A 24,328-nucleotide genomic window follows, 5' to 3' on the forward strand; every position below is an offset into this window, starting at 1 on the left:
TACCAGAACAAAATTGCAACACATTGTGTACACATAACCATGCATAACTCGTAAAGGCAAAATCGGAATCAACTGAAAAATGTCATAAAAAGAGGATGCTAGGATCACGAAATACTCCTTAAATTCGCCATATAACATAATATAAACTCACCTTACATGTACATTTTTTATTTTAAAATAATTTGATATTAATTCGCAATGTATAGTTTACTATATGATAGATGGTGGCAAGAACATTTATAAAGGACTGATTACTCACTGCAATCTTCACTCTTGTGTGTCTTGACTGTAAGTTTATGAATCAAATAAAAAGATAGAAAGTAGCTTCACTTACGTTATGTGTCATTTTATTTATAACATAGAAGTTATTAAATTAATAAAGTAAGACAATTTATTTATATATAAGTGCATGTCAAATGGGTACATTGTTCAATACTATAGGCCTACATGCATAAATTATGCCCATATTATAGCTAGGCCCTAAAAACTTTATTTTGCATCGGATTTTTCCCGTTGAAAAGGCAAAACTGATGTTCATGATAGCAACTATTTCATCAATAGCATTTTGAGTCATTTTCGCCAGCCCATAGGGCTGGTATCTAATTCTGAGATGGGATTTGTGTACACTAAAGATTAGCTAAGATTATAGCCTTCTTCTATTGGTATGAATTATTTTTTTTACTTCTTGTGGTGGAAATTTTTTTGATGTCTGCTAATTCGATTTTCAAGGAAAAGAAAGTATGTTTTGCCATTTCAACGAACGAAAACGATTGAGTATTGCCAAAGTTATGTTTGAATTAATTATGACTTAAAAAGTTATCATAGGTTAGGCCTACACATATAAACATAAACTTGTTCAGCTATCAGCATATCAAAAAATGACATGGTCAACAATTAGTAATTAGCGGGGAATGATCACTGGAGGAGGTCATATCAGTGGACTACTGAGCATAGCATGATGTTTGGTTGCCTGTGAGTGCATAATTGATATGTTGATAACAGATCTAATAATGTTGTAGAATCAAAATCTTCATTATATGGACCACATTGAAGTCAAAGTAATTATCTATCCTATCCTGTATCGTTTTATGGATAAAATTGACTCAAAATGTTATTGATGATATTATTGCTATCTTTAACATCAGTTTTGTCTTTTCAACGGAAAAAAATCCGATGGAAAATAAAGTTTTTAGGGGCTAGCTATAATATTGAACAATATATCCCATATTTTGACATGCACTTATAGAAAATAAATAAATTATTGTCTTACTTTATAAATTATAAATACTGTAAAATGACACATAACTAAAGTGAGGCCACTTTCTATCTTTTTTATTGCCCCATCCCAGAAACAGGTACCAGCCCGATGGGCTGGCGAAAAGAGGGGACTGAGAGGCTGATTTCATCCCAAAACAGGCTCTTTTTTGCTTTGAAAAGGTAAATTGATAATTAACCTATTTGCTTGCAAATTTTTCGAAACCTGATTCATGCTAACTTCGCCTAACTTTATGCATGATCAAACTGATCACAACACTATTCCAGTGGATGGCCTGCACACAAGCATGAACCAGTCGTAAGTCTGAACTACCTTATCATTATGACAGTGAGAGATCTATTAGCTAATTAAGTCAAAATTAAGAAAAGAAATAACTTGGCAGCCATTGATGAAACTCGATCAAATTTATATTTGAATGAACTTTAAAACATACAAGACTCTCCATCCCTGTGCTATTAAAAGGCACGCTTTATTAAATTAAATTTTAAAAAGGGTTGCCTGCTGCATGTCTCTCTCTCATCCAAGATGCTCACGAAAGCACTACTGGCATATTCAGGGCCCAGTTGTAAGCATTGTAAGGAGTGGCAAAGGTAAGCCTTTTCCAGTGTGCATCACTGGCATACTACATTTTTATGATGGGGGATTTATTGTCCCACCGAGGGCCTAAAAGAAGAATCTGACAGTAAACTGCATTCTCTGCTCTGTATAATTATTAAGTTGGACTCTGCAAAATTACCCCAGGTCTGAGGAGCATTGGGCTATTCCATCTAAAATCCACACTCCCCCTGTGGAAGATTTTGGAAATATCTTTCATAGGGGGAGTATGAATTTCATCTGGAATATACACTTTAGGCAGCTCCATTTGAAACTTATCCTCCCTCTGTTGAAGATTCAGGTTGAATCTTTCTCAGTGGGTGTATGAAATTCAAATGGAACTGCCTTTATTGTGCCCATTCCATTTGAAATTCATACTCCCCCTGAAGAAGATATTTCCAAAATCTTCCACTGGGGGATTGTGGATTTTATATAGATGGAATAGCCCATTATAAGCTATTGCCAAGACATGTAGAGTGCTAGAACATTTAAGAGGAGAAAGTATGAGCATCATAATTGGCTGATTTGAGGTAGCCCAATTGATTGTGAGTATTGAATAAATTGTCTAAACCTGGCGGCATACAGGGATGCCAACGCTACGTCTTAGGCGCACAATTGGGCTACTTGGCAATCACTTGCCTTTACTCAAAAATCCATGCCGCTACTTGCCTAAAATTAGGCTACTTTTGCAAGTGTCAGGCTGCGACAGTAATTTTATGGATTTGATTTAGCCGAATTATAAAAGTTTTAAGTCTCTAAAGCTCCAAATTTCAATAACAGTCCGGGTTTTGTGACCATTTATTGATCGGTCATTGACTTCCCATTAAGCATAGGCAGCAGAAGCAGGGGCGTACATCCCCCTTAAATTTTTGTAAGGGGGGACATCCCCTAAAAAGAGCAATAGAAAAAATAAAGCAATAATTGCCCTCTACATTGGTCTGTTTAGTACGAAGAACACTGTGTTTTGGGCTCAAACAGGGTATAATTGCAAAATTACAAACTAGCAAAACACACCTCATTTTGGGCTAAAATGGTCTGAAATTGAAGCCTGCAAAAAAAAAAAAGACCCAGTAAAACTGGAGCAAATGTGCTTTTAATGCTTCCGCCGCCACTGCCATCAAGTTCCAGTAGTTTTAAAGTCATGTGCTTTTCCGCGCAATTAGATGACTTACGTTCCAAATTTGGTTATTGGGCTACTTGAGAAGCATTCACCGCAGACAGGGGAGCCAATTCGCCACGCCTTGTCACCGAAAAGTTTGGGCAACACTGGTGGCATGCTGCATTTGGCAAGACAGAAAGAGCAATGCATAATTGTATGACAAACACTGAAGTAAATTACTAGAACTAGATCAAATATTTATCTGAGTGTAATATTGCATTGGGCAATCCAATTGTTATTATGAAGTAGGTTATTATGCTGAGAGCTGAAACGTGTGCATGGTATCAGCATGGATATGAACCGCTACAAAAATAAGACTTGTTATCAGATGAGCTACAAATTAATTTTATACCTAATATAATATTGATAGTATCAGTAGCATAGCCAGGATTTTCCAGATCGGGGAGGGGGGGGTACTTCAATATGAAATGGATATAGGTGTAGGGCTGGCACTTTCGCACTAAGGGGCATTCGGTGAGAGCAAAATGTAAAAAATATGGGGTCATTGGGTGAGAACATGAATTTTGGCATAGAGCAAAATGTAAAAAACATGGGGTCATTGGGTGAGAACATGAATTTTGGCATAGAGCAAAATGTAAAAAATATGGGGTCATTGGGTGAGAACATGAATTTTGGCATAGAGCAAAATGTAAAAAATATGGGGTCATTGGGTGAGAACATGACCTTTTTTTAAAATGGAATCTTTGGGTGAGAGCCGAAACAGCGCCAAAGAAACCTCGAAAAATCGAATTTCTAGTTCTAAATGGCTTCAAATTTCTTTGTTTTTTCAAAATAAGTAACAAAATCAGTGATAAATGAAAGTTGCTGTTCAAATTGAACTTGTAAGGGTCTTTGGGTGACAGATCAAATGGAAAAATAGGGGTATTCGGGTGACAGAGCATGTGTTAAGTAAAAAATAAGGGGTCTTTGGGTGACAGCGACGCTGAAAAAGGGGGTTTTAACAGCCCTAAATACGCATCACCTCCAAAGTGGGCGTGCCGGGGGCAAAGCAACTTTCAAGGGCATAGGGGTGTATGTACATTGAAAGGGTCTGTCAATAAACTATATTTGGTTGAAAACAGTAAACTGAGAATTGGCCTCAAAATCTGTAAAAAAGTGAGTTTTTTAGGCAAATCACGGGCAACATCCGGGGGTTGAGAAGCTGTGGATCGGAACGCAGCTTTTAAAGACATTGTCTAGTTTCCTGTATTTTACAAACACCTGATCATGTAATTGTCTTTGATATTTTCAACCCTGGGATTTAATATTGTGGCCCCCCTTTTTGAAATGTGTGTGTGGGGGTGAGGAGGAGGATGTTTCCTCCTCCTCCACCCCACCCTTGACATCTTTGCTACCCTGGTATTTACCAGTCAACCTTTGTATAATAGAAAGCTTCCTTTCTACTGACAATTTGCTCAGAAATTTGCTCAGAAATTGACATAAAACTGCAAAATTTATTTTGCATCTTGTTTGATGTCGTCAACTTGTTTGTTTATAAATAAACATCATTTTTCACCAGGTTTGCTGTCACAAATAATAAAGGAGACACGTAGAAAACGTGATCCTGTCTAGGAATCGAACCCAGGACCTCAGGTTTACGAGACATGTGCCTTAACCACTCGGCCACAGAAGCTTCACGATAAGGCTGGTTGAAATTTGAACCCATAATTAAGCGGTCACTTTTGTTTATTTTGCAAGACAGTCGTATCATGTTTGTGAGTTTATGACATCATCACTACTCCAGTAAGCGGTGCGTTAAGCATGCTATTTGCAAATGGCTGTGGTTTTGCTTTCCATCTTCACTGCAAACATGTCAAAATTTTCATTCAGTTTTAAAACATTTTTAAAATGTTTTAAACATGTTATTGTAAAATATTTTATGGCAAACATTTTTGCCAAATATTTTGTCAACGCATCAATAACATTATGCCAAAATATTTTGCAACAAGTTATCGAAAATGTTTTTGAGTGTTATTAAAACATATACCCTTATACCTTTTATATAACCTGACATTAAATGTTTTAAATGTAAAACATTTTAATCTTGGGACAATTTGCCACTAAACATGTCGGACCAGAGAAGATCTTGCACTTCCCACAATGCATTTGTATCATTTTAATATCTGTGATTTGCTATCTAGTGCAATGTGGGTCGATAGTGAAGAAATGTACCTCAATGAGTAGAGCACATCCAGAACTTGCAAAATATTATTTCTTGACTATTGACCCATATTTATAAACAAGTTTATTCTCAAATTGAAAACAAAAGGAACCTGTACAAAGCAATGGAGTGTCATGTCATTTGATGAAATGATATGTCATGTTACAAAGGATTCTGGGAAGGGTAAGATATCTTCTCTGGGCTTACACAAACTCAGATAAAATCAAGTTTTCCTGCATCACTATCTCTGCATATCAAAAGGCTTCCTCGGGATATTGCTTTTCTCAGATGTGTCATTTATAAACTGGACATTAAATGCATTTTCTCTTCAAAATTATAGTTGATTTTTATCTCTTAGGTTTGACAAGGGTGAATAACTGAATGTATTACAGCGAAAAGTGTGATAACCATTGCTCTTAATTTTTAACCACTTTGTCAGATTAACTTCTGAGTTCTGACATCAAAGTTTTAATGTAAAACTCAAGCAGGGGCCTCGCTACATCAATCAAATTGGGGGTGGGGTGGGTGTACAGCATATTTTACCGAAGGAAATTCTTTTCCCTAAAAAAATTGTGAATTGTAGATCCCAATTTTATTTTAGTCAGGGCACTCAAGAATCTAAAAGGGGGTGGTAACAACACATTTAATTTGCATGTGAATCTTGTAATTTGCCGACAATCCTATGGTTTTTGCTGACAACAATCACTTTTTGCCGACAAAATTAAGAATTGGGGGGGGGGGGATGTCTCACCCCTCTCTAGTGGCGGCCCTGAACTCATCAAGCTTTGAAATTCATTTTTCAAGGGCATTCATTTTCTAATGCACAGTTTACATGGAGACTCTATTGCTGGAAATTTATTTCCAGCAAGGGAAAGTCCCCGTGTATATTGGTAATTTTGCCAGGCAATGCTCCTGGACCTCTGACCTTTCATAGTTTCCCCCAAATAGAACCGGGCTATTTTTTTCAAGACACTACTACACTCTCCCGAGAGTTTCTCTGGAATGTTGATGGCTTTTTGCACACTTTTGTTTTGTATTTACCTGGTTATGGTTTTATAGGTCACATAGGGGGCCCCAGATATAGTTGATTCAGATCATATTGCTGGAAACAAATGTCCCCATGTAAATTGCATCGCCAGTGCAAGTCATCCATCAAAATAAAATTTATGGTTATTATGTAGGCAAGGGTAAAGTCCCCATGTAAATAGCGCTTAAGCCTGTGAGCAAAGGGCACAAAGGCCACTATTTTAGGGTGCCTTCTAGTTCTAGGATTTTCTACAGGGGGATGTGCCCCTTTTATTTTTAGGCCCAGTGGATCATTTTGGCGCTATTATTGTGAAAAAATTTAATGATTAATGACATGTAAATCAGTAAATTAGGGTCAGATTTTATATTTATGCAAATGTTTAGTGTAGGGTTAGGGTTAGGTGGGTTTATATTAGGAGTAAGAGATTAGGGTTAGGATTTGGATTATGTTGACCAGTGACTGCCACACAGATTTTTTTTTTTTTTTTATGTGGGGGGGGGAAGTGAATTTCAGGGGAAAAAAAGTGGAAATTTTTGTAATTTTGGGGAGGGGGTGGGCAAGAAAAATATTTTTTGGAAAAATTTGCCTCCCCGTAGTGCTGCCACTCTTGACCACTATGCCAACTTTGCTCTAAAAGAAGATTATTTTTATAATGATGACTTTCATGAATGTTCTTGTTATTGGTAAAATGAATGTATAGCAATAAATTCTTGCAAACAATTTTGGAAAAACAAATTGACAAACTGAGTAAACAACTAAACATGGTTTGGGTAAGTTACACTTCATTGTTGTGGCTCAAAGCTTGACTGCTCACTAAGCTCAGGGCCGGCGCAACCTATGCGACAGGTCAGGCGATCGCCGCACCAGTTTTGAGCAAAGCAAAAAAAAAAAAAGAGAGAGAGAGAGAAAAAGGAAGAAAGAAAGAAAGAAAGAGAGAAAGAAAGGAAAAAGTATGCAACAAATCAGGCGGATTGAGTTCAGAAATGCAAAATTTCCCTAGGCAAGGGGCGCTGCCCTTCCAACACACTGGACCCCAGTATTGGTCATAACTTTACATGAGGCGCGGTTTAGGGTGCGGGCCCTCCTCCCACAAAAAAAAGAGGAAATGAGAGAAGAGAAAGGAAAAAGCTAAAAAAAAAAGGAAAAAGAGAAAAGGTGTTGAGAAAAGTTAAATTGCACGTAATTGAGTAGGTCCATGCCTAAAAAACGCACAGTCGGTCGATCGATCGAAGTAGGCTAGGCCTGCAATTATTTTAGGCATTGCTTTAAGGCGGGTCCTCGTATATACCAAAAGCATGTGCAAATTACTGCGGGCCCGCCGATATGCCCGAAATAGGCCCATTTTGTCACCAAAGTCACTAGATGACAATAATAAGGAAAACCTGTTCACGAAAGGCTTCATGGACGGGCCGTCATTCACAAATATTTTCGGCTTTTTCAACATGTTCTAACTAAAATTTTACACACTAATAGTTCCAAAATGGTCCACCAAATCGCTTCAGTTAGGTCTTCATTTTGCAAAATTTTCCAACTTCTCAGGGGAATATCCCCGAATATCCCCTTCCGACACCCCTTGCGCAGTGGATAAACAAGTGTCCATTTTCGCTTCTGCTTTCAACATTTGCCAATTTATATTTAAAACAATTTATAGGCCTACAACAATAGGGAAACGAAAGGCTTCATGGCCCGTCATTTCACAAATTTTCAGCTTTTTCAAACTAAAATTGTACACAATTATAGTGCCAAAATGGTCCATCAAATCGCTTCAAGTAGGTCTTCATTTTGCAAAATTTCCTCAGACACCCCCTGCGTAGTGCATAAACAAGTGGCCATTTTCGCTTCTGCTTTCAACATTTGCCCATTTATGTTTAAACATAGGCCTACAACAATAGGGAAAACTTGTCCACGAAGGCTTCACGACATGACATTTCGGGTTTTTCAAACGAACATTTAAGACAAAATGGTCCACCAAATCGCTTCAATTAGGTCTTCATTTTGCAAAAGTTTCTTACTCAAGTTCGGAGGGGGGCACATCCCCCCTCAGACACCCCCTGCGTCGCGCAATCGCGACGTGATTTTTTTACATTTACGATATTTTATTTTAACGCACTCCGGGGGGAGCAGTCCTGGATCCGCCCTTCACCTTGTATATATTGATGGGTCTACTTTCAAATTCTCAGCGGCACCCCCCCCCCTTTCCCGGGTTTATAATTTGAAAATTTAAAAAAGGCAACAGGAAATGGCCTCTAAGCGCATCCAGAAACAAAAATTTTCCAGGCGCCCTACAGCGGGCCCCTGCACCCCACGCCGTTAGACGCTCCGCTCGCATCGCTCACTACGCTCGAATGGGATAGTATATTTCTAGCGCCGCACCACTTATAAATCCCTTGCGCCGGGCCTGAAGCTTCACTAGAAAGGCAGACAAAAAAGTTCAAGAAGTAATGACTTACGATAAACAAACATAACAACAATAACATGATATATGCAATGGCTGCTTTGTGTTATATTTTTGTTAATATTGTCGTTGGCAGGAAAAACCTCAGTAGCCCTTCAACAGGTTTTGCTTTAAACATGTTACACATTAGAGGTTTTTCCTGCCCAACGATGAATTATTATTATTTTATGTAAAGAGGTACCTTTGTTCTCATAATTATAGGGAGGGCTTTAATTATAAACACTGTATTCAAAGCTGATGCCATTCAAAAACGAAATACCATTCAAAATACTTAGTGGTGGCACCAGAAAAAAAAAAAAATGGGGGGATTGGGGCAAAGTAAATTTCAGAGGGGCAAAAATCAACTAATTTGTGCAAAATAACCACAAAAAGTGTACGTTATTGTCATTTTGGGTTTTTACCGTGTGGGCATATGGTGGGATGGGAGTGAGAATTCTGACTTGTGACATTTTCCCCCACGCCCCCCTGTGGGGCCGTAAAAAAGCTATAGGGCTCCAAGAAAGTCGCTAGTTTGTAATTTGTATGAATGGCCATAACTATTAGCAGAAGTTAGCACAGATAATCATAATAAATTGATATGAATGTGTCAAGAATTTTGTTAGCTGCAGTATGATAAAACACTTTAAACAACCCTAATAAACTGAACCAGGTCCCGGGACCAGGTCTCACAAATCTCACTATTAAAACCACTGCTCGTGCATGCATCGCACTTGATGCGATGATGCAATCAGCCCAAGTCGCTGGCCGGGCCTGTGGCTACAGGTCGGTGATCTTCTGCGTGGCATGCAAATTAATACAGCCTTCTCTCAACACACGATATTCAAAATTCCTGGGCGCCGAAATTGTCCAGTGCAATGACGTCCTAGTTATACAATGAAGGCTGATGACAACAATTAGTAACCAGGACGTCTTTGCACTAGACAATTTCAGCACAGGAATTTTGAATATCACGTGTCGAGAGCCCGTCAGATCTGGCTGTTTTTATGGTCAATATGAGTTTTGTTTCAAATAAAGCCATGTGATTCGTGCTTGATAATTAATTTTCTATCATATAACTTATAAGGCATAATTGTGATTGTCGAAGTCATCCTTTAATCAAAATAACCCAATACAGCACATTGCATATGTCACATTTTGCACTGGTCTGAACTCTTTACATGTTAAGCCTGGTCAATCAAGTGTACTGTAATAAATAATAATTGTGGTATAATAACAGGAAGGATAATAATATCATGTTCAACAAGTGTATACGTAAACCATGACATAATTGACAACAAAGAAAGGTGTGCGACATACCAAACATTGTAATGTTCATTGTGTATTTCCGCTCCTGTTAGTTTTTGGCTTCTTGTTACAATTCTGAATTATTTAGAACACATTTTCAAAGTAAATGCAACTTTCAAAATAAGGTTCTTGAGTATTACCAGGATTTCAGGCACTATATCAATGCAAAATAATGAAACTTGATCTTTATTCCTGGCATTGTCTTTTTGGGTGGCTAAATTATGTAATTGTGGGGGACAAAGCTGAATTTTTGTCCCATTTTCAGTCTCTCTCTTTGCCGTCACCATTTTATTACTGAAATATGGTGGGGTGGAGCTAATCCCCTCCCCCCGGCTCCCCTCTGGCTTATGTCGGTGAGTCATCCTGACCAGTGACCCGGATTGCTGAACACCGCAGACCCAGTATCACCACCCTCTCCTGTGTGGGAGACCATCGGAAAACAGGACATGCCATGTATACATTGACTGGAAGGGGGCTAAAATCCCTGATAGAGAAACTTAAATTGGGACCAGGGCCGGCCGCCATAAACTGTCTGAAGCATACAACTGCTGCATCAGTACCAGATATGTGACTTGCTTCATGCTTTGACTAGTAATATTTAAACAAGCATCGTTCACCATTCCATGAACCGAGTGACTGGGCAGAGTGAACAAGGAATAATGTGATATATTTCGAAAGCTCTCGATCTCAGGTAAGCAAAATTATGCTTGTTTAACTTTCTTCTTCACACTACTAATGATTTTAAAATTGTTGTCTCACGATCACCTGAAAGAGCTTGAAAGGAGGAGACAATGATCATTTTTCCGGCTGTATGTGGGGGGGGTGTATGGGTGGATGGTGTATGGGACAAATTTGGTTCAAGTTTTGATTAAATGCTCTCAGGTGAATAATATTCAAATCTTATTGCAACCATTATTATGTCTTAAGAATCTTACTTACAAGTATACCTTGTACAGAGTTATAGAGTCAGATTTTTAGGGGGGGCTCAAAATATTCAAAACCACCTGAACTGCTTTTCATATGCTCGTGCCCAAATTTTTAGCCTGAACAATAATTTTTAGATATTTTATATCCCGCCAAAAATGTGTTTAGCCATCACTCACTCAGTGAACTCAGAATAAAACCAGAGATCTCTGGATTTAATATAAAAACTTAAATTTTACTGTAATTAAAGCACTTTAGGCTTAGTCTTTCATGTGGTATTATTTAGTACACCATTGAGCATTACAATCATGCAAAAAGTAGAAATTCAAGACAAATTGAGGGTGTTGCTGTGGAGCAAATCACTTATTATGGCTTTAAATAATAGGTTGAAAGACATTTTAATCTTTTCAGTTTGTGTAAACTGTTAAGTTTTTCATGTTTATCATGACACAGTAGGCCTACTGCTATAGTTTGCAAATTGCGAGCAGGGTAAAATACCACATGCACAAGGAATAAATTAAAAAAGCCCCCCTCCCAAAAAAAAAAAAAAAAAAACACCACCCCAAACAACATCAAAAAACAAATTAAAAAGCAAAGAAACAAACAAAACATAACAGTGATAGGGGAGATAGCCTCATAATTCTGTTGATAATGACAAAAAAACATAAAGACAAAACGAAACCAGTGAACTGAGTGGAAGAGGAGACAGAAAGAAGAAAGTGAGAGGAGCTTTTTTTGTCACAAATAATATGGACCAGTTTGACATCAAATTTGCACTCGGACCTGTTGTAGGCCTATTATATGTAATGTTGAATAGATTTAAAGGGGCATTTCATGATCCACAGCCTCATCCCCCCACTTTTCTCAAAAAAAGTTGATATTTTTATATCACTGGAATACTCTGGCTACATAATGTTTATATACAAAATATTTCTTGCAGATTAATTCGTTTAGCAAAGATATCGCGAAATTTGAATTTCGTTCTGGTGCACCAGAACGAAATTACAACGTATTGTCTATGGAGCAGTGTAATACACATAATCATGCATAACTCATAAGCGCAAAATCGGAATCAACTGAAATTTTGGGAATATGCTTTTGTCATGGATATGTACTGAAAAATGTCATAAAAAGAGGATGCTAGGATCACGAAATACTCCTTTAAAGGACGGAGCAGGCATTATAGGAATGGCCAAAGGCATGCCTAAAGCCCGATCCTGACTCCACATTACCGGGGGGGGGGGTCCTGGCCGTCGGTTCATGTAAGGCCGTCGGTGAAAAAAAATTGGGTTAACAATAGACTATTTTTTACTCAGGGTGACAGAAAAAAGGGGAGAATTGTAAAAAAAAATGATGAAAAATTGTGAATTAGACATATTTTGTGCCTTTCCTTTTTTTTTTTTTTTTTTTTTTTTTGCTCTTCACTTTTTCAAACCATGCAAAAAATATTTGGGTCAACAAATCACAACTTCCGTCGGCAAAAAATATTTCCGTCAGTACATTTACAAGTTGTGCCTCCTTGGTTCCAAATTCCTGGCTACGCCACTGCACATCACAGCATGATGCGATGCGATGCTATAAAAATTGTAATCTGAGCCTGGTTTTTACGAGCTCAGCGGTGAAAATTTTGATTCGCGATGGACAGTTTTGGAGTCCTGGACTCGGACTCGAACAACAAGGACTCGGACTCGGACATTGAGGACTTGACTACAACACTGGCGATGGAGTTAGAAAATGTTCCAATTTTTTGTATCGCGCTGCGATATCGCAGCCGTGCACGCTTGTGATTGGCTGCTGGAAAATCAAGGACGGTTGAATGACCTTAAAGGAGATGCAGACCCACATGCTTTTCAAACATCACAACATCGCGTGATTAAATTAAAATGTACAAATTTTAATTTCATCACACGATGCTGCGATGTTTGAAAAGCATTGTATCGCGCTGCGAAGTGGAGTCAGGATCGGACTTAATACCACAGAGTCAGCTATAGACGCAACAGTGTGCCTCACATACCACAAATGACGTTTCAAATTGTTGCATATTTTTTGAAGAACATCTTTTTAAGAGTATTCGATGAAAAAGTTATTAAAAATTTTATTGTGATTGTTTTATTAATTCACGGCAAGGCTTATATTAACCAGGCACCCAGGCTCTTTTTACCCCATGGTTACCCAGTTTTGGCTCCTGGTGTATCCAATATTTTACACTACAAACTATAGGACCAGGAGCCATCTTTGGGACCAGGAGCTCATTTTAGCTCCTGGTCCAGGCATACTTAATATAAGGCCTGATTCACGGCCTTCGTATTCTTGGTTTCCCCGGAATCAAAATCCATGCATAGTAGCTTCACTTATATACTGTATGATACAATGAAAGAAGTTGATTCTTGCAACCGAATCTTACGAAAATTAATACGAGAATCGAGTCTGCGATTCTGGTCGAAATCAAGGCCCTGTAATTTCATAATTCTGTGTCAATGATGGGATTGAATCTCGTTTACATCATTGTATCTAGCATGAATAGCAGACAATAATAACTGCGAACCATCTATTTTGAGGTCATTGTCGGTGGGGAATAATGGAGGGTTTTGTTTTGGGCTGAGGTATTTTTCCGAGTGTGCGATTAGGGCCTACCATCGTATCTTATATTTCAAACACTAGTGCACCTGCAGCTGTGAGAGCCCTGATGCTGTGAGAGCACTGGCATGATAGATACTGTTTGACCCCAGATGACCTTTGACCTCGGATGACCGCGGTGTAATTTTTTCCATGCCCCCTCATACAAAGGATACCACCTATCAAGTTTAAGCCCAATAGGGCAAAGTTTAAATTTAGCCCCTACATGACCTTTGACCTTGGTTGACCTCAATTTTGTTTTGCGCATATATTCCCCTCGCATCAAGGATTCCACCCACCAAGTTTGAGCCCGATAGGACAAAGTTTGAAATCCATGACCTTTGACCTTTGACCTCGAATGACCTCCATATGTTTTTCATGCTCCCCTCATTTGAATGTTTCGACCCACCAAGTTTGAGCCTGATCGGACAAAGTTTGAAATTTGACCCCTCCGTAATGACCTTTGACCTCGGTTGACCTCGATTTTATTTTGCACATTATATTCCCCTCCTATCAAGGATTCCACCCACCAAGTTTGGGCCCGATCGGACAAAGTTTAAAATTTTGACCTTTGACCTTGACCTCCGATGACCTTCAAAACCACATGGCCAACATGCTTTTCCCAATACCTATCTATATCCAAAATTTCAGCACGATGCGGCGAAGTGCGGCGAAACGCATAGCCGGACAGACAGACAGACAGATAGATAGAGAGATAGACAGATAGAGACCGCTTATTATTTTATTAGTATAGAAATCAAAATGCCATTTTATAATGTTGTTATAAATTTTGTAATGCTGTTAAATATAACACACCCTACAAAAAATTGACATTAGTGCTGACAACAAGAGCTACCCAGTGGCGTAGCTTGGGTCATCACATTGCGGGGCACCGGGTCTGATTAGGGGTGGGGGGGGGGGCAAAAGCCGTTTTTCAGCAATTTTCCTATGGGATTTTTTAAATTTGTAAACGTGTAATTCTAGTTTCTATGTATACCGAAATTGTCACGCTAAAGCAGCCAGACATTAACATTGTTTATGCCCGGCTCATCATGATCATTGATCACATGATGATACAATTCAAAGTTAATTTTTAGTCCGTGGTAGAAATGGCAATTCTAACAACTGAAAATGACAAGTATACAAGATGGGTCAAGGAATCCATTTGGATCCGGAGGCGGGGCACCCAATCTATGAACAGAGTTGATGGCACATTCAAATTAAGCCACCTTTATGATGTATTGATTTCTGGTGATGACAGTGTTACTTCAAAATCAATACCAACAAGAAGTCAACTGGCAACCCAAGCAGATCAGTGCATCATCTGGCTGATGAAAAGAGCAGACCTAGCTCTTGAAACGTCCCATACAGTAAGTGTTTCACTGATTGGACTTGTACCAGCAAACACAAAACGTTTACAAAACGCTTTTGTTAGGTTCTGGTTAGGTCTTTTACGTCTTCGTCTTCCAAAACGTGTTTAAAACGTTGCGATTTGGTTATAATGTTGAAGCTTTAATTTCGTTTTATTAGGAAGTTCACAGGACGTCTTGTGAACGTTATAAAATGAACGTTATTTCGCGACGTTTATAAAACATTCGCCTGCAACTTTCTCAAAACATATTGTGCTGACGTCTGTTAAACGTTTTTTATCAATAGAATATTGAAATGTACAATAGAATGTAGGCCTAAAAGAAGAATTTAAATTCTACAAGTAGAAATTTGATTTTAATTTATTCATAAACGTGTACATGAAGATGACGCGTTTATTTGCATTTTGCATAGGCCTATATGGAGTCAATATAAATAATTATTGCGATTTTGTATTTATATACTCATGCATAAATAGTTCGATCTATAGGCCTATATGTACACGTAGAATGCAAACATTTCAAAAAGTGAAAGGGAAGTTAGCCTCTATCAAAGATTTCAAATGGTCCCATGAAAACGGTGTATATGTGCCTATACACATACACTTTCACTTTGTGTCTTGACCTCAAGAGCAAGACTATAATAGCACCCACGCAGAATATGGAGAGAATGCAACAGGTTGAACTTGACCTTAACGGTCACTCACCAAAGCAAGTACAGTACTGTGTACAACGTGTATGTATCAAATGTATTATTATGTATGCCGGAATCTCGCGGTACGGTGACACATGGCTCCGGGAATTATAAATTCCTCTATATATATTATCAAAGCATCAACGTTTTCCAAGAAGTGACATTTTCAGGTAGGCCTATGTTTTTTTCCTTGATTTGTGTTACCGACTAACCACTTCGCTGTGAAAGCGGTACATGTATTGGCGGAATTATTAAGGTGCAAACATAATAATTATCCCAAACAGGTATTGGCATACAGGGATGTGTTTCTGCTTATCGTGTATATTTTTCCGGGATCATGCGGATATTCCTGCCGGTAAAATAAAGAACCTGCTGCTGCTGTCGAACACGTAACTGTTGAGGTCATACGTATTACCTTTGGTGTGAATACTATCATCATGGTAGACGTATCACTACAAACGGTTCTCGTGTTTATACTACAGTTTTCGTCCGGAGTTTTCTTCACTTGGTCACTGTAAAATTTCCATGGACCGCGTTTTTTCTTCTAGAAGCCGGACCTATAGTTTTGTATAATTATTATGTATGATATTTTTGGTACTTTGTAAAGTGTACTAATAAAAGTTTTCAATACGTCATTATAACATTCTAAATATGTAGTAGAAACGTAACATAAGTGCGTCCTGCAATAAAAAACAAAATATACAATACGTTTTTTACGTTCCTATAACGTTTTCAGGACGTTTTGGGCGTTTCTACAACGTTAAGTAATCACGTAAGTTGCGTGCTCCAACGTCCGATACGTTTTCTGTAGGACCTGGATACGTACGTCCTGGGTGACAGAAAGAAATGTTTTAAACGTTGTTTACGTTGTGAAAACGTTTTTAGAACGCCTTTTAATAACGCTTTTAGAACGTAAAACCTTCAACAAAATTACGTGTTTAAAATGTTTTATCGAAACGTCTAGAAAACGTCAACGGTATTTTCTCAGAACGTTTTGAGAACGTTATTTGGTTAGCTGGGTATAGAAGAAAATGCTGAATTAATGGAATATTACAGTCCTGATGAACTTAATCAAGAATGTACAGTTTGACGCCTCCGAATTTTGATGAAAATGGTCTCAAATTGTTGACACTGTTATCTCAATCTAATAAAGAATAAATATAACCAACTATAATGAATAATTACCAAGGTAATCGTTCAGGGAAGGTACCAGTAGGTCAACATCAGTTAAGACTCAATTGGCAATGACCTACTTTGATACACCTAGGAAACAAGTCAAATGGTTCAAACTATTCTTTATTAGAATTGTTGTACAGAAACTTGGCATTTGATACCATTTTAAAACTGAGAAAAGTGATAAAAGATATATATTTGAAGTTGATCAAATACTATTTTGATCATATGGCGAGTACTAGTAGGTACAGTGTTCAACTCAAAACATTCAAATGATGGAAGGTAGAAACATGGATTGGATACAATACCGCATGGAAAAGGTCAAAGGTCACTTTAGGTCAACTTGTAAAATGGGCTGCAATTTAAAAAAATGTCTCATATCATCTGGGACTGATGTCCGTATTTTTGGCCTTACACATATGGGGGCTTAATGTTATCATTCAAATTGTTGCCTGGTTGTTTGTTTCTTTGTTTGGCTGGCTGTCCGAGTGGATGCAAATTCATTAATCCACTGTGCAGCTCTAATGCAATAACCGATCAACTTCAAACTTGGTATGGTGATAGGATATGGTGTCCTGATGTACTGTATAGTTTTGTGTCATGTTATTTGTATATTTATGAATATTAATGAGCTGATTTGCATATTTTACCTACATTTTCATTAATCCACTCTCCAACTTAAACGCAAAAACCGATCAACTTCATTATTATGTTTTCAGGGTTATTAGGAGTTAAGAAAACCTAATAATGATAATATTGGATGGCTTATTTCGCATGATACCATAACATATCGGATTCGTCATACAAATATCGAACTCGCCGTTGACTCGTCCGATATATTTTTATGACTCATCCGATATGTTATGGTATCATGCTCAGCCATCCAATATTATATCAAAGTTGGTGTAGTGATTGGATATGGTAGACCGATGCGCTGTACATGTATACTTTTGTGTCATGATATTTGTGTATTTATGAATATTAATGAGCTGATTTGCATATTTTGCCTACATTTTCATCAATCCACCCTGCAACTTAAACGCAATGACCGATCAATTTCAGACTTGGTTTGGTGATTGGATATGGTAGCCTGATGTGCTGTATAGTTTTGTGTCAACTGTCATGTTATTTCCATATTCTGAATATTAACAAGCTGATTTGCATATTTTGCCTACATTTTCATTTTCATCTGCAGCTTAAATGCAATAACCAATTAAACTTCAAACTTGGTATGGGGATTGGATATGGTAGCCTGATGTGCTGTATTGTTTTGTGTCATGTTATTTGCATATTTGTGAATATTAATGAGCTGATTTGCATGTTGCATATTTTATTTGTAATTTTGGAAAATATGATTTTTTGACCAAAGAAAAATGATTTTGATGATTTTTGAAAAGAACAAAAATAATTGATTCCTCTATTCACAGGTTTTTAATCTTTTATATCAACAAAGTGTATGTCAAGTTATGCAAAAATATGTAATCTTTTTTTTTAGGGGGGGTATTTTTTACAAACCCTTTATATTGTACGGTACATGTATGTACTTCAATAACTAGTATTATTTTATTTTGTTCTTCTTGCAGATGAAGAATTTATCAGCACATTGGGTGGACCACCTACCATGTCATACATGCAAGTATTGCAGACAGAGATTCTATTACGATACTAGTAGATATTTGCTTCATTTAAGGCGACATGAAAATTTGATATATCTGTACAGAAATGGGTCTTTTCAACAAGCAGCAAGCATTATCGTTTTCCTGTTCTCAAAATGCACATTGCAAATATTTGAAGAAAAGAAGGAATACCAAGATTAGTTATGAATGCCGTTATTACCCAAAGAGCTTTTTATACTCAAGTCACAAGACTACACATGAAAGAACTCATCACACACGAGAGAAACCTTACAAATACAAACACTGCAGCCAAGGTTTCTCAACAGCAGGTAGCATTAAGACTAGTGATGAAAGGATTCACAACAAGGAGAAACCTTACCAATGTAGATACTGTGATAAGAGTTTCTCATCATCAGGTGAGAAGACTTCACATGAAAGGAGTCACACCAAGGAGAAACCTTACCAATGTAAATATTTCTCACATGGAAGTGCCAAGACTGTGCATGAAAGGATTCATACCAAAGAGAAACCGTACCAATGTAAATATTGTGAAAAGAGTTTCTCACAGACATGTCACAAGACTAGACATGAAAGGTTTCACACCAAAGAGAAACCTTCCCAGTGTAGATATTCTGTGATATTAGGTCACAAGATTGAACATGAAAGTATTCATACCAAGGAGAAATCTTACCAATGTAAATACTGTGATAAGAGTTTCTCATCATCAGGTGAGAAGACCTCACATGAAAGGATTCACACAAAAGAGAGACCTTACCAATGTAAATATTGCAAGAAGAGTTTCTCACATGGAAGTGCCAAGACTAGGCACGAGAGGATTCACACCAAAGAGAAACCGTACCAATGTAGATATTGTGCAAAGAGTTTTGTATCATCGGGTAACAGGAATACACATGAAAGTATTCATACCAAAGAGAAATATTTCCTGTGTAGATACTGTGTGAAGTCATTCTCATCATCTAGTGTTAAGTCTGCACATGAAAGAATTCATTCCAAAGAGGAAAAACCTTACCAATGTAAATACTGTGTGAAGAGTTTCTCATCATCTAGTAAAAAGGCTAGCCATGAGAAGATTCATACCAAAGAGAAACCGTACCAATGTAAATATTGCAAGAAAAGTTTTTCACAGGGAGGTAACAAGTCTAGACATGAAAAGATTCATACCAATGAAACACCTTACCAATGTAAATACTGTGAAAAGAGTTTCTCGCAGACATGTCACAAGACTAGACATGAAAGGATTCACACCAAAGAGAAACCTTTCCAGTGTAGATATTGTGTGAAGAGTTTCTCTACATCAGGTCACAGGACTAGACATGAAAGGGGATTTCATACCAAAGAAAGCCTTTACCCATGTAAATATTGCAACAAAAGTTTCTCAGACAAAAGTAACAAAAATATACATGAAATAATTCACACAAAAGAAAAACCTTACAAATGTCAATATTGCAATATGTGTTTCTCACAGGCATGTAACAAGACCGTACATGAAAGGAGGATTCATACCAAGGAGAATCTTCACCAATGTAGATACTGTGTGAAGAAATTTCCAACATCAACTGACAAGACTTCACATGAAAGGATTCATACCAAAGAGAAACCTTACCAATGTAAATATTGCAAGAAGAGTTTCTCACAGGGAGGTTCCAAGACTGTACATGAAAGAAGAATGCATACTGAAGAGAAACCTTACCAATGTAAATACTGTGTGAAGACATTTGTATCATCAAGTGATAAGTCTTCACATGAAAGGACTCATTCCAAAGAGAAACCTTACCAATGTAAATACTGTGTGAAAACATTCAAATCATCTAATGGCAAGGCTAAACATGAGAGTATTCATACCAAAGAGAAACCATACCAATGTAAATATTGCAAGAAAAGTTTCTCACAGGAAAGTTTCAAAACTGCACATGAAATAAGTCATACCAAAGAGAAACCATACCAATGTAGATATTGCAATATGAGTTTCTCACAGGCAGGTAACAAGACGAGACATGAGAGGATTCACACCAAAGAGAAACCTTACCAATGTAAATACTGTGAAAAAACTTTCTCACGTTCAAGTCACCAGACTAGACATGAAAGGATTCATACCAAAGAGAAACCTTGCCAATTTAAATACTGTGTAAAGACATTCTCATCGTCAAGTGGAAAGTCTACACATGAAAGGACTCACACAAAAGAGAAACCTTAACAATGTAAATATTGCAAGAAGAGTTTCTCCCGTGCAAGTACCAAGATGAACATGAAAGGAGGATTCATACCAAAGAGAAACCTTACCAATGTAAATACCGTGTGAAGACATTCTCATCAAGTAATAAGTCTAAACATGAAGGATTCATAACAAAGTTGAAGGCCTATTCAGTGATCCAAGCAAAAGTGTACAAAAATTAAAAATTTGTGTGACTAAAGGTGAAGGATAAGTCATTAAAATTGCATATATTTGAGGTTTTTATGATTTTTATCCCCCTGGCTTTAGCCATGGAGGGGGATATTGCGATAGTGTATTCCTTCTGTATGTATGTATCTGTAGGGGGTGTATGTGTATGTTCCATTTTGGTAAGGTTTTGCTTTTTTCTCACACATTTGTCCTATTGCATTGTCATTTTGAGCGTTGATAGGGGCAAGTCGTTGAGCTACTCAGGGATGGGGAAAGTCCGGGATGACTCAAAAGTCAAAGTTAAGGGGTCAAAGGTCAAACTTAAAAATTGGTCCAATCGAGCTCAAATTCAACAGGAATGATCCTTACAACTTTCTAAACATGTTACAAACATTAATGACCCCAAAGGTCAAAGTTAAGGGGTCAAAGATCAAATATTGAAATTGGTCCAATCAAGCTCAAATTCAACAGATGCAGGAATTACAACATTCTTAACATGTTTAAAATATTTATGACCCCGAAGGTCAAAGTTTAGGGGTAAAGGGTCAAATTTCCAGGGTCAAAGGTCAAGGTTAAATTTCAAAATTGGTCCATCCAAGCTCAAATTCAACAGGAACAATCCTTTTTACAACATTCTCAACATGATGAAAATATTTATGGCAGCATTGATCAGTATGGGGAGAGCGTGTCGGCCAGGGATCTAGATCTTGTGATTACGAATCGCCCTATATTTAAAAATAACTTTAAGTGCCCATAGTTCTTAACACTTTACACCACTTTGACCTTTTGGAAACATTTGTTTCAGGTATGTGGGGGGGGGGGGTCATAAAAAACTTCACTCCGACATATTCATGACTCCCGTTCTGAGGAAAGTGACAGTCCCTTATATATGAACCTGTTGGGATTGAGTCATTTGAAATCACCATGAATGATTTACCTCTAATTTTCACATAATTTGTTCCAAGATTTTACATCATTAAATACTATTTTGCATTTTAATTGTTGCATAATTGGAATTGCCAACTCTTTTAAAGCCTTAATGTACGATCTTTTTTTTTCAAACCCGATTTTTTGGCATATTTTCTCAACACCTGCAATTATAATGTAACATATGTCAAAGCCATTAATTTTACCTGTCCCAGGAGCAAACTTCCCGTCGCAGATGGGAGGCTAGCTCGGGCTAACCGCTTTTTGTGCAACATGTGTTGATTTTGCCCCCGTCCCCAGTCCCCAAATAATAGCCTCATCTCCAATTGCATTTAATCCTTCATAATCTTAATCTATTCTTTAGCATGAATTTAAAGGTTTTGTAAAGTTGTATGAAACTTTGGTGAGTTGTATGAAGTTGTGCACACAGATGCATAAACTGTTATGAACTCATATGGTACAGAGCAATGGGGGACCAAACATGTGCCTAAAAGGGATTTTACATTTGACCGAGGGGCATTATGGGGGAAACCCAAGATGGGATACCCCTCCCCATGCAGCCTCTCAAATGACCTGCATTTACCCCCACCCCAGGAACCACTCATATAATCTGCAATTAACATGATGCACTATTTACACCCTGTACATTCATCATCATAAATATAGACTTTGCTCTAATTGATAATTTCTTGGTCAGCGAGGAAATCAAATGAATGACAGAATTGTGGTATAGTGTCAAAATCCAGGACATCCCATGGTCAATTCAAATATGAACCAATTGGGAAACTATCAGACCAGGATATCCCCATAGCAATAAAGCACATCTTCCCATGGTGCAGTGCAGGAAATTGAGCTTGTTCACACCAAGGTTACACAACCATTAACCTTTTCAAACTGATTCATTCCGATAAAACCAGAAGCATGAAATAATTTCCACGATCATGCACGCATAAAAGTACCTTTACAGCATCATGTAAACAGTGCGAAGTTCCAATGTGTATTCAGGCATCATAAACTACGATGAACTTTCAACGGCTAATTATGGATGAGAGCCTGAGAGGGGTACTTTTTCCAAGGATACTCAATGTGCAATCAAGTGTGTGGTGGTATGTCTTGTGTAAGAGACTGATTTGTGGAAGAGGTGATGCATATGATGTTGTCGTTCTGTAAAAAAATTGAACTGATGAATAATGATTAACAATTGATCATTTCTTTCCATTAGTATCTTATTGCTTAAAACCAAGTAGCTGGGGCACACCGACATCGCCTGGCTAATAATTATTTGGTGCAGCAGAGACATTAAAATGAATACACGGGATCGATACACGTGAATTGCTATGCACGATTTTGATATCAGACGAAAATCTTCGGATAGTGGGTTAGAAAATGATGAATATCTCCCGTAAATGAATTTTTCTCAAGAAACCAGATGTGGTCTCATACACTTGAAAATATGTGTTGAACAGATATTATAGTCGTTAGCGTGCGCTTTGAAAATTGGCCGTGCGCTTTGAAGTCAAAATTTGACCAAAACTCTCAATTTTATATTGCGTTGGTCCTGTAGGCCTATGGACTACAGCGTGCAGCAGGCTATAGCGGCACTCACTCAAGTGGAGACAGTATATTAATCATTGACCGCAATGTCGTATACAAGCTTGCTCACACAGGGAGAAATCAATTACCCCGTCTAATTGTCATAGCCTTAGTCAGGTCACTTCGCTAATAATATGCATCTCATAAGGTCCGAATAAAATAGCCATGTGTGGCTGTAGATTCACCCTACCATGGCGATTTCTACTATGAAGATATCGGGGCGATGTCACTGTGTAGGGTGTTAGCTCAATGTGCTAGGGAAATATTTAAACCGCCAATGTTCACATTGGCTTAATACAGGGTGTCCCAGAAAAAATTGATGAGTGAATAAAATTGAACGTAAGTAGAGATGTAGACATCAGAATCAAAAAATTTGAAATGTAGCGCATAGCTTATGTTATTGTGCATTACGTACGAAAATGTTATTTGATTCGGTTGACTGGTTGCGAAGAAATTAACGATTACATAATGCGCACATCAATGCAGTTCATTCCAAGTTTGATCACATGCACTTTTTTCATACTCGCTTACCCCTTCCTAAAGTTTGTGTATCTCATTCAATTTAGTCCACATTATCTATTTTGTAATCCGACGGTGTTATGTTATTTATGCTTTCACTGAAGATGAATAACAGTTTGTCCGAGAAACTTTGATTTCTGCAATTGGAAGCTTTCCAACTTTACTTCTTTTGGTTGTGCAAATACGTTATATTTTTACTTACCAAATAACATTTGAGCCAAGAATGACAATGATCAAGTGCTTACAGTTTACGTGTGATTTTTAATACCATGCAACATTAATGTTGAAGTTTTAAAAGATTTAAACTTTGCATTACAACTTCTACGAAATATTCCAAAAACTTTAATGTGTGTGAGAAATTTTTCACTGGAATTCTTTTATGCAATAATTCTTTATGCAACATTTATATCAACATTAACGAAAAAAGTTAAATGTTTTGCAAGAAACAGATTAAAAAGAACGAAAAGGATTTCACAGAAAAAAAATATGAAGCCCATTGACAGTTAACCACTATAGTGCTTATTGTGTTGAATAATCTTTCT

The 24,328-nt window shown here is 37.5% G+C and overlaps 1 protein-coding gene across 2 annotated transcripts in view; it reads left to right on the top strand.

Moving 5' to 3' along the window:
• The window catches only part of LOC140135412 (uncharacterized), a 67,469-nt gene extending 46,558 nt beyond the window's left edge, over positions 1 to 20,911 (top strand). Inside the window, exons 1-2 of one of the 2 annotated variants that reach the window (XM_072156914.1) lie at positions 14,799 to 14,866; positions 18,314 to 20,911. In XM_072156914.1, coding sequence (XP_072013015.1) covers positions 18,453 to 20,561 — 2,109 coding nt within the window. In that variant the 5' untranslated portion in view covers positions 14,799 to 14,866; positions 18,314 to 18,452 and the 3' untranslated portion in view covers positions 20,562 to 20,911. Of the gene's footprint in view, positions 1 to 14,798; positions 14,867 to 18,313 lie in introns of those variants that run through there. The other variant, XM_072156905.1, reaches the window with a different exon arrangement.
• Positions 20,912 to 24,328: the final 3,417 nt, after the last annotated feature.

Source organism: Amphiura filiformis, chromosome 2, assembly GCF_039555335.1.
Source record: "Amphiura filiformis chromosome 2, Afil_fr2py, whole genome shotgun sequence".
In the NCBI taxonomy this organism is placed as follows: Eukaryota; Metazoa; Echinodermata; class Ophiuroidea; order Amphilepidida; family Amphiuridae; genus Amphiura; species Amphiura filiformis.